At 32.8% G+C, this 12,047-nt stretch overlaps 1 protein-coding gene across 1 annotated transcript; it reads right to left on the minus strand.

Annotated features, from left to right (window-relative positions):
* Positions 1-2,016: 2,016 nt before the first annotated feature.
* On the minus strand, positions 2,017-3,707 carry LOC131600373 (bidirectional sugar transporter SWEET3-like). The gene is made up of 6 exons (XM_058872542.1): positions 3,599-3,707; positions 3,471-3,507; positions 3,142-3,364; positions 2,735-2,896; positions 2,518-2,637; positions 2,017-2,406 (listed from the first exon to the last, which is right to left on the minus strand). Exons 1-6 carry the CDS (start codon positions 3,633-3,635, stop codon positions 2,209-2,211), a joined length of 777 nt encoding a protein of 258 aa, XP_058728525.1. The 5' UTR covers positions 3,636-3,707; the 3' UTR covers positions 2,017-2,208.
* Positions 3,708-12,047: the final 8,340 nt, after the last annotated feature.

Consider the following 12,047-nt stretch of genomic DNA (forward strand, 5'->3'; position numbering starts at 1 on the left):
TGATAGGTAGCACGCGCCATGCCTTATTATCACGCCCACGCGACCGTGGTGGAAAGCACCAGACATACAACCACCCCTTACCTCACAACAGTTGGTCAGACATTGTGGTATTCCTTTTCCAATCTTCGTGGTATGGCTTTTCCGAAGTAGTAGTCCCAAGAGGGAAAATATGAAGATTCTGTTTAGATTGTAGTTGTTTCAGATCAGGATTGTTATGAGAGTGTTATGCCATAGTTATTTCAAATTTAGATATCGAAGAGATTTATGTTGTGAATTTAGTATGCTCTTATCACATCTGTCAAAGGAAAGAATACTTTGAGACTTTGAAGTTGGAGGAAGGTGGAATGGTTAACCTTTGTGACAATAAGGCTTGAAAGGTTCATGGTATTCATATGTTCAAACTTAAAATGTTAGATGATTGCGAGTTCCTTCTAAAAAATGCGAGGTATGTTCTCGAGATCAAGCAAAATTTGTTGTCCATAAGCATGTTTGACGATCTGGGCTATTGTGTTAGAGTTGAACATGGGATATTGGAGATTTCACATGATAAAGTGACATGGTTAAATGGTCTAAAGTATGTAGGTTATATATTTTAGGAGGATCCAATATTATTAGTCATTCATGATTAACCAGTGAAGACTTTCATGGCAAAGACAAACTATGAGATTTTAAGTAAATGTATGGTAGACGCCTGAAGGTTGTTTCAAAGCACTTTAATGAGTTTTGCAGGAGACAAGAGATATAAATGTATTTGATCACTGAGTTTCTATCAATTTTCTAGGGTAAGGCTAGTGCCAAAGAAAATTTACTTGGTCGAAAAATGTTCAGTCAAGGAACATAGTTCTAGATATCTTTGGAGTAGAAACCATATAACCTAATCTACTTTGAAGACCACCAAAGTATTTCCGAATTCCCATATCAAGCTTATCCAACTTGATGGTAAGGTTGTGAATTGTGTTTTTTTTAAATTTCTATCTAGAAGTTGGGAAAGGTTATAAGTTATGGGAAGTGGAATTTAGAGGATAAAAGTTCACCCTTTATATATCTATTACTTTTAGCAATCCTGTAAGGGAAGGATGAGGAAATATCCGTAGAGGAAGTTATTAGAAGTTATGGTGAAAAAGACCTAGTTTGAGGTGGAGGTTTCAGCTATAAAACTAATAGTAGTGAGGGAACATTTACATAGACATCTGATTATCACTTGACTCACGATAATCTCAGAAGTGAAGTTGTACCATCTCAAAGATATGATTATGTTGGCCTTGTTAGTTATGCTTTTCATGTGACTAAATAGTTGTAAAACTCAAAAACAAAGACCTTCAGGGAGGCCTTTGAAAGCAAAGAAAGTCAAAGATGGTTAAAGAACCTTACTTGTGGGTTTGCTAGATTACATAAGCAGAAAAATGTGGTTAAGGACAAGTGGATGCAAATGGTTCAAGCGTGGCTTGGACTTGATCAAGTTTGTTGAATGAATAGTCGAATCGGAAAGAACAACAAGGTAATTGATGGTCAAATTGACATCACCATAAGTTTAAACTCAAGGTTAAAATTTATTGAAGTATGTCTTAAAATCCCAAGTGATGAAAAAAAAGAAAATATATTTTGAAATGACAAGAAATTAGAATATCAGAAAGCCGCTAAAAAGTCGATGAAGGAGTCAGGCGACAGAGAATAGAAGAATCGGGTCGATCAGGTGGGCATTGGGCTTGGTTTGGATATTCGAAGTATCAAACAAGATCAATTTGATTCCTAAATTCATTTATTAATGGGTGGTATTTTGGACCATTAAATTTGGTAAGACGAAAAAAAATATACTATTTTATCTAAATCTCCTTCAAATATTCTTGAGTTGTTAAGTTAGTGTGACTCTTGCATTATCTAAATCTCCTTCAAATATTCTTAAGTTGTTAAGTTTAGTGTGACTCTTACATTTAGTGTGATGGCTACGTAAATACAAACAAACAAGCATACACAAAGTAGTAAGTGGCACACATCAATATCCACAAGAAGAAAGTGTGAAATAGGACATGCAATAGGAACTAACTAAAACTTATGTGATGAATATGAATACATCCATTGGCAAATCACCTTTAACTAACATCAACATAACTTTTTTTTTTGAGGTGTTAAACAAACAAACATAATAAAAAACTAATGAAAATCACAATCTTAGCTAGAACACTGTCACACATCACAACTCATAATTTCCTAAGAACTTGTCACATTCTTTTCCAAGTTCCCCTTTTCTAAACCACCCTTTTCCAAGTCCAAATTCTCTAAGCTAATTCCCTTATGAACAACAAGATCCACCTTGTTTGGTTCTTCAATAATCACTTTTCTTTTCCAATATTTGCAGTGGAGAACTAGCTGTAAAATTCCTAAGGGAGTTCCAATCACACTTGGTCCCTATTAAAAGTTAACAACATCAACATCAATAATCAATAAGATTATCTTAATCATAATAATTATCTTAATTTTAATTAATCATGAAATAAATTATCCGAAAATGACACAAACCGCAACGAATATATCTCGAATGAGAAGTCCATATGTAAGCCACAATAGACTAGCCAAGAATGAGCACAATGATAATGGTAGTGGCATGAATTCCACACTCTTTGTTTGTATCACCTTTTTCTACAATAACCAAAAACAAAATCTTAGTGTTTTGTCTCTTTTTCACCAAACAGAAATATAGTAACAAGAATTTGAGTGGAGCAAAAAGATAACTCACCATAACAATCAAAGGAGATGCATACATTGCTATTGACACCCCCAAACCAACACTACCAACAAGGTTTTTTCTATGACGATGATCAGGGAAGGCAAAAGATGATGCTAGAGCAATGGCACCAAACACTAGAAGAACCGGTAAAGCTATCATTGCTACCTTCACCTGTAAAAAAAACTAAATAATTAGTTTCAGTGTTCGTGTCGGACACTAATATTAATTCTGGCACAAAACCGATATTTGTTTCTCAAATTATTATATGTGTTGGACGTCTCAGTTTCAGTGTCCATGTCCGTCTATGAGTCTTGTGTCTGTGTCCGTGCTTCGGGCACAAAAGTGTTTATATTACCTTTTTTTTGTGCATTGAAAAGAACTTAAGAGGCTCAATGATTAAAGTACTATTTATTTACCTTTCCTTTGGAAGAAGAATACCAAAAATAAATGAGAACATAAGAAAACTCCAAAACAATTCCAACTCCATTAACAGTGACAAGAGGAAAATTTTCCCATTTGTAGCTAACTACTGGCAATCCATACCAAGTGAAAAGGAGACAATTCAACAGTCCTATGATGTAAGGAACACATGAAAATTCCTCTGTGCTTTTTTTCCTTATGACCCTTTTGAAGGTCACACTGCAAAATCAAATCAAGAAAAAAAAAAAAAGTTGAATGCTTCATAATAATAATTAATCTCTGAATGGTTTTTGATTTATGATATTTATCATGTTATGTGACATACATTGGTGCAGCATAGAGGGACACCGAGGCAACATTTCCTGCAAGAAATGAATATTGAAATTAGTGAGATAGTTTCTAGTAATGCATGGTGATGGTAAGAGGAAGGTGTGGAATGGAATAAGGTTGTACCAATAACAGCAACAGCCATGCGAAGTGTTTCTGCCATGTTTAATGCTGTTTAAGGTCTCTGAGGTGATGAGATGAAGATATTTTGTAGTACTTTGGTGTGAGAAGACATGTTTTGAGGATGCTCTATTTATAACACTTTTAGAGTGTACTGTTTAACAACTAGAGGCATGCTTAAAGTATTAAGGTAAAATCCTGTCCAAGGAAAATGTATTATGGTAAAAAAAGAATATCGAAACAGAATATAGAAGAGAGAGAGAGAGAGAAATAGAGATTTTTCTATTAAACTAAAGAAATTATTCTGTCAAGGATTAAAGCTGTGGTTAGTTTTTTTTTTTTCTTTTTTAAGTCATGGTTAGTCTTCTTTTAATAATATAAAATAAAAGATAAGATCCAAAATATGAAAGGTGTTTCCTCTTAGTAATTTATGGGTAAAGATTTGGGCTTTTGAAACTCCTCCTCATGATGTAAATGTATTTTTCTTTTGGGCTCTAAATAAGAAAGACGCTTTTGACTGGTTTTGGGATGGTATCATTAGGAAGGACGAATAAGAATTTCAGGCATCTTTTTAGACTGATATTTGAATTGGGTCTGTACCCTTTATGGAAAGGTACCCTAGATTGTTTATGATCACTATTATTTTGAGGGGAATGTGGAAGAGGTAGGGAGGTGGATAGATGAGACTCTCATGTAGGATTTCGGGTAGATGAGGCATTTCTTTGTTTATGAGGAATCTGTCATTGCTAATTCCTCTAAGTAATTCTAGGGCATATTTTTTCCTCGGACAAAGATAAGTGGATTTGGAAGTTTGCTAGGAATGATACTTTCTCGACGTTGACCTTTATTTTTTCAAGGCACCCCTCCTCCATAGGAAATTTGTCTCTCCCCTTCATTTGGGATATTTGGGCACCTTTAAGGTAATTTTTTTCTCTTGACAACTTTTTCTTGATAGGTTATTCTCTAGAGAGAATTTATTAAAGAGATAAGTGATTATGGACTCTAGTCATACTCTGTGTCTAATTTGCAGTGTTTTTGTCGAGTCACTTCTCACTTGTGACTTAGTTAGTAGTGTTTGATATATGATTTTCAGTTGGTTGACGTGACAAGTATATCTTCCTAAGGATCATAGTCTTCTACTTGAGAGTTTCATTTCTTTAGGTGGTAGCTCGAAGTCTAGGAGGGGGTTCTATGGTATGGCCTGTCAAGGTTTGGATCATTTGGAGGACCTGAAATAAGATTGTGTTTTATGGTTCTTCAACAAACGTGATAGAAGTGGAAGAGAGAAGTGTTTTTTTTACTTGGAAATGATTTTTGGGTAGATTAGTGGAGAACTCTTACACCTTCATAAAATGGCTTCAGAATCCTATCCTTTAGATTAATCAATAGCGAATCGGGATTTCGGCCAGGTTGAGAGAATGTGTGTATTTTTCCTTCTTTTGTTGGGGGTCTGGGTCCGGTGTTGATGGTTCGGCTGCCTTGGGCTCTAACTTGGTCCATTTTTTGGTACAACTCTTAAAGGGCGGTTTTTCTGCAATTTGTTTTTGCCCTTGTAGTTTTTTCCTCTTCTATTTATATTGGGATAATAGTTATTTTGCCCCCTGCTATATAGGCGAGTTTTGACAAACCCCCTGTAAAAAAAAGTTTGGATTCGCCCCCTAACATATGAAGATTCCTCTGTTTTGCCCGTTCAAGAAATTCAATCATCAATATTATTGACGTGACAACCTTTTTTTAATTTTTTAAATTATATTTTAGTCCCTCAAAAAAATTGATGAGGTCAGATTAGTCCACGAGAAAAAAAAGTCCATATTAAATCCCTTACAAAATGTAACCGAGCCATGTTAGTCCCTCTACTAATAATTTTTTCAAACCAATTTTTTTCTTACTTTTGAACCGTGACTGGACTGCTAGTAAAGACCCATTTTAGACCCTCACAAAAAAGGGAGAGTCCAAATTAGTCCCTAAGAAAAAATAGGTATTGATTTAATCCCTTACAAAATTTAATCAAGTCATATTAGTCCCTCTTTTAGTATTTTTTTTCAAATCGATTTTTTCTTATTTCTAAACTGTAACTGGACTCCTATTTCACGACTGTTGATTTGAAATTATTTGTGAAATGATTGTAGACAATTCACCGCGATACCATGACGTTATTTTATTTGTTTGGTTTATTATTAGACTTATGGGTGTGCGACTATAGTTTTTCTTGTTATGTATTCTTGTGTATTAAATGTTGTTATTGTTTTAGTTGTTAATAATCTTTTACGAAGATTTAATTATACTACTGAGGTGATTTAGGATAATTTTTTGCTTTTGTAAATAATACTTGTGGCGAAAATAATACACATGGAATGTTGGAAGAAAATTTATTTATGCCATATCCCTTAGGTTTTGATGATAACAAAGTATTTAATAAACAATTAGGTATACTAACATATATTCAAGTGTGCAGGATCATTAGTCAAAGAACTTACCGTGCTTTGATTCTGATAGGAACATATGAAGAGAAGCTTGAGGCTCAGATTATGAAAGATTAGAATCTGATGACTCAAATTCTGAATGATAAGATTTTGATGTCTCACAACTAGGTAACCCAGCTTCTGGTGGAAACTCAGACTCGGAAGACCATGTGCAAAGGAACTCAACCTCTGACCTGTACTCGATATTTGAAAGCAGATTTATCTTGTCAAGTCTAGTCACGGTTTAAAAATAGTAAAAAAGTCGTTTGAAAAAAATATTCAAAGTGGGACTAACATGGCTCAGTTAAATTTTATAAGGGATTAAATATAGACTTTTTTTTCTCAGGGACTAATTTGGACTCTCTCTTTTCTGTGAGGGACTAAAATGGGTCTTCACTAGCAATCCAGTCACGGTTCAAAAGTAAAAAAAAAGCCGATTTGAAAAATATTAGTAGAGGGACTAACATGGGTCGGTTAAATTTTGTAAGGGTTTTACTAGGGACGTTTTTTTTTCTCAAGGACTAATCTGAACCCAACACCCAAAGCATGCATAGAGAACCCCTTACCACTAATTTGTGCATTGGTATTTGTCAAGTAAATGCCTTAGTTAAAATATAATAGTTAATATTAGTTAATTACTGTTACCGTTATTAGTTAATATATTAGTTAATTAAATTATAAAATAAATTAGTTAATATAATAGTTAATTAAATTATAAAATATATTAATTAATAGTTAAGGTTATTAATATTGGTTAAGTTATAAAATATTAATTAAACTAGTTTTAAATTAATTAATATAGTTTTAATATAATTAATTAAGTTTAGTTTTAATTTAGTTTTAATTTGGTTAATTTTTAATTACATAAAAACGTTAATATTAACTGAACCAAATAAAAATGGATTTATATTTTATATAATAATTAATAATTTAACATCAATATACTGTAACAATTTAATGTTAGAGATATTAAAATTATTTTAGAATTAAATGAATGATTTATATGATACTATTTATATAAAATGATGTAATTTAAAAATATTGTATCTATTATCCCATTAATACTTTCTTTATATTAACATTATTTTTAAATAGTAATTTAAATAAACATTTTTAAATAGAAACAGTATTTAATATTTTTTAAATATTTATGTTATAATAATTTAAATATTAACGTTAAATATATTATTTTTAATATTTTTTAATAACTAAACAAATATATTGTATTAGATAATACATATTATACAATTTAAATAGTAAATATATATGTAATATTGTAATATATATATATATATATATATATATATATATATATATATATATATATAATAAATATTTAGTAAACATGTTTTTCAAAATTTATTATAATATATATACATAATGCAAGACTTTAATTAGGGGTGGGAAAACGGGCCGGCCCCGTCTTACGTTCGCCAAGTCGAAATGGGCCTAAAAATCATGCACGCCCCGCCTAGGTGGCAGGCAGTCTGCCTATTTTTTTACTAATTTATTTTTTAATTTTTTAATAGTTTAATAGATTTTTTATACCTTTGAAATAAATTTTTCACTTATTTTTTAAATATTTTTTTACAAAACATCTCTTTAACAAATTTTATTTTAAAAAATGTCACATATATTTACAAATAAATGTATAAATTAAATCATCAAGAATTGAAATCATTAGAATTTACTAAAAAAAGGCGGAACGAATATGCGAGGCGGACTTTGGCGGGCGGTGAATTTTGGTGGGACGAGCATTGGCCGACGACGGGTTTTAGCGGGGCGGGCTTTGATGGGCGATGTAACACCCCATTTCTACCCTCGGTAATTAATTAAATAATCAAAGTATAATAATTAAAACATAAGAATATGATGTCACATTTTTCTTCAAAACAACAAAACATGCTCAAATTAAACAAGTTGATACATAATACTTATATTTGGATGAACCAAAGTAAACTTCATAAATATCAAACTCCGCATTTCAATACACAACGGAAAATATTCATATTCATGTTATCAAAACATTTTACATCTAACATACACAACATGTATCCCATTTATAAGCCAACATGGCAACTTCGTTCAACACTACTCAAAATCATCCCTTAAAAATACTTTAACAGTAACTAAGATTCAACCAAACGTTCATCCCTTTCCGAGTGTTACATATCAGAGCATGACCCGACTCGACGTAAGCAACAGAAGATTAATATCTTCTAAGCTACTCCGAAAGCGCACTAATCTTCTTAACCTGCGCGTTATCAATATAGGGGTAACATTCAAACAAAATGGGTGAGATATCGAACCATATAATTGAGTGTATGATAAACAATATATTAGTTCAAATTATATAAAATCACTGCTTCACAAAATTCAGACAACAATTATCATAACAATTCATTAATTCAACATAATATCACAACAAAATCATCGACATATATAACAACTTGTTCATCATCAAAAATCACTTCACTTCACATCATTATATTCTACAAACAGTTCAATTCACAATTCAAGTCACAACACTTCACATCAATTCATACTCATGTAGTGTAGAATGCGACACTAACAATGCACATGCAAGTGGTACCAACATGGCTTCAGCCCCCATCGCTAAATTGTCAATTAATAGAGGCATCAACAAGGCATAAGCCTTCATCACAGTTTTCCAATCCAGGCCGTCTCAAAATATGCAAATGTATGTGACTCGATGAATGCAACATCACATACTCAACAACAACAAATCTCACCGCAAGGCATACGCCTATATCACGGTTTTTACCAATAAATAGAGGTAAATACACAACATCACATCGTCGCAGGTTTATTATTATAAACTCTTTCATCTTCATCATAACATCATCACAACAACAACATAATAATATAGTTACATCACAACAATCAAAACAACATCGTCACAACAATTAATATCAACAGGTACTACAATGCCGCATTATCAACAAAATATAGTAGCATCAACAGTATAAACAAAACATTGCAAAATGAGACAATAATCACAATTCAACAACAACGGAAATTTTGCATTTTTCAGCAAAATATACAACACACTGAATCAACCAAAATACGCGACAAACGCTTCGTAATTACTCGGACGACTCAACTTTACTGGCCAATTAATTATCGGCTACGAATTCTACTATGTCTATTAACACTAATATGTCTTATTAAGTCTCTGCTAATTAATTAACTTTTCTACTGATACTGCTATTAAAATTAATTCAAACCTGCTAAATAATTTTCTGCTACTGATGCACTGATGTTTTTACTGCTACTGTATAATTTCATTACTACTCTGCTATTTAGCTCTTCTGCTAATGTCTCCTATATCTACCAACAGTTTCCACTCTATAACATTATGTTAATTATCCTACTACTAATTAGAGATATTTACTTAATTACTAAAGTCATGCTTTCCCTTAATTAACATACATTAATTAAGTTAATATATTACTACTAAGTGTACCACTAACTACCTATTTTAGGCATTATCTAATTAGTATTCCTCACTGTTACATGCACTTAAATTAATTTATATAAAGCATAAAGTTATGGTGGCCCCTATCTCCACAATGGGGTGACCGCCCCTTATCTTCCCTATAGCAAGGATGGGCGCCCCTTCCTTCATTTACATAACGGGTGGGCGCCCCTTATTGTATTCCTTTTTTCTTTTCTTTTTCTCATCATTCTACCAACAACCTACAGACGTGTGGTAATTCTCATACCAGACGAACATAATGAATCACAACACACATAATCACAACAACATAGTAATTATAATTTTTCTGAAATAATTTCCACAACCAAATTCATCATTCGATAACATCGCAATGGCATCAAAACCTCATGACAACAACATCAATTCCGGGAACACAACATCACATCATTATACAATCTAGATATAGCAACACAAATAATCGGTACAAAACACGTACAACAAAATTGGAATACAAATCAACACAAACAGAGACAATTTTTACAAACCCAATCCCACATACTATCCATCATATACCCTACTATAGAGTCAAAACCCCACCATTACCTTGGATTGGAGACCGCTCTACAATTTTCCGACCAAAACTTAACTTTGGCTCTTCTTCCAATTTTTCCTCTACACAACAACCTCCACGTTCTCTCTCTAGAACCCTTATTTCTCTTTTTTTCTTTTCAGATAAAAAACCCCTCTACCACTACTTCTATTTTTCTTTTATTCACTTATCAATTATAATAATAATAATAATAATATAGTTCTATTATTCTATTGGGCCTCATTTCTGCACTCCTACTAATTGCCACTTCTAACCATCATAAGCCCAACTATAATTAACATAGTATTATTCTAATATTATTTCTATCATTTAATCAACCAATTAATTAAATAATAATCGACTTAACAACTATATCAATAATTTACAACTTCAACGATTTCAACAATTATTTCTGAAATAATTTAATTAAATAATTTAATTAAATAATTAATTAAATTACGGATGTTACAACTCTCCCCCACTTAGAATATTTTCGTCCTCGAAAATCCACTTGATACTACCACTCTTAACGCGAACTTCGTATCCAACTCTTCCTAGCCACTTCTCCTTTAATTCGCACAAACTGGTGAGCGACTATCCTCACGATATAACATCAACTACTTTACACACTACTAAGATAGCAAGACAAGTCTATACCATCCAACACAATTTTGTCTATTATTAACAAGAGATTAAGGGTGATCAGTTCCTCAATTTGTCAATAGATAGCCGACAACCATAATGGAGCAAAAACCATCGTTACCAAACTATAATAGCGTTCCTTCAGAATTGATATTCAAGTCACCTGCAGCACCATAATCCAATAATCTACTTTGAGGTTTACAAATACTCCCACAATTTTCCTCTCATTCGATCTTGAAGATGTAACACCAACGCTCAACATATTACATGGTCCACATTACACTCACTTAGCATCACATGAAGGTTAAGTACTTTCCAACTCAAGGATTACTACTATATTACTTCATTACAATTCATCTCGTCCCAATTGAAATCTCAACCATGCCACTCCACATCGGTTTGGCGATAGAACCTCTCCAATTTCTTCTTTTACACATGCCACCACTTTGGCATCACAAACACGACTCTAATTCCTCTTAAAAACGTCTTCCCTTAAACTGACATTTTCATTCTAATCATTGTTAATCGTTCATTAGCTGCATCTCAATGCACTTCTCCGATGCTTTCACATCCTTCCTAATACCGAACATCTCATTCTCAACTTATTCGTCAACAACATATTACATTCGGCCTCGTCTCGAACAACTACGATAATAACCTCTTATGTCCAAAAGCCTCTAGTTTCGTAAACGGCTTCAAAGTTCCTCCATATGGGCATGCATCTACTGTACTGAAAATACTTCATAGGATAGAATATATTTTCATCTCTTCATAGGTTCAAACGGAACATCAATCCGATACTCGGAACACAAGATATGAATTTCCAAAGTTTTCTGGAATTGCAATCACCGACTTCATACAACAACATACTATTACATATCATGCTGTAACATCAGGACAAAAATTCCTTTGTACCAGTACCAACACTTACCATTTTTGAAATCGTACTCGTCTCCTCGCATTTCCGATTCTAACTCCTAGTTCCAAAATATTCCAACAACTTCAACAACTTTTACAATCGCTCCTAAGGATTCCACGACAAGGTTCACAATAATCTATCACTCTATCACTGCTCAAACATCGACAGCTTACATAAGGGTTACTTAAACAGAAAACTTCACCATCCACCAGCAGCGCTGAAGCATTGCAACTTTCTAAATTCCATCTCCTCAAATTATCCTCTTCACGTAGTAATAACCTACAACTTCACATTATCAACAAAATATAGTAGCATCAACAACATCAACAAAACATCGCAAAATGAGACAATAATCACAATTCAACAACAACGGAAATTTCACA

Source organism: Vicia villosa, linkage group LG4 (assembly GCF_029867415.1).
Source record: "Vicia villosa cultivar HV-30 ecotype Madison, WI linkage group LG4, Vvil1.0, whole genome shotgun sequence".
In the NCBI taxonomy this organism is placed as follows: domain Eukaryota; kingdom Viridiplantae; phylum Streptophyta; class Magnoliopsida; order Fabales; family Fabaceae; genus Vicia; species Vicia villosa.

What these genes read in the sequence shown, in the direction of transcription:
- LOC131600373 (XM_058872542.1), bottom strand. Translation starts at nt 3,635, where the DNA reads ATGGCAGAAACACTTCGCATGGCTGTTGCTGTTATTG. An exon ending in TCCCTCTATGCTGCACCAAT is followed by an intron (nt 3,365 to 3,470) that starts GTATGTCACATA and finishes TTGATTTTGCAG; the next exon opens with TGTGACCTTCAAAAGGGTCA. An exon ending in ATTCTTCTTCCAAAGGAAAG is followed by an intron (nt 2,897 to 3,141) that starts GTAAATAAATAG and finishes TTTTTTTTACAG; the next exon opens with GTGAAGGTAGCAATGATAGC.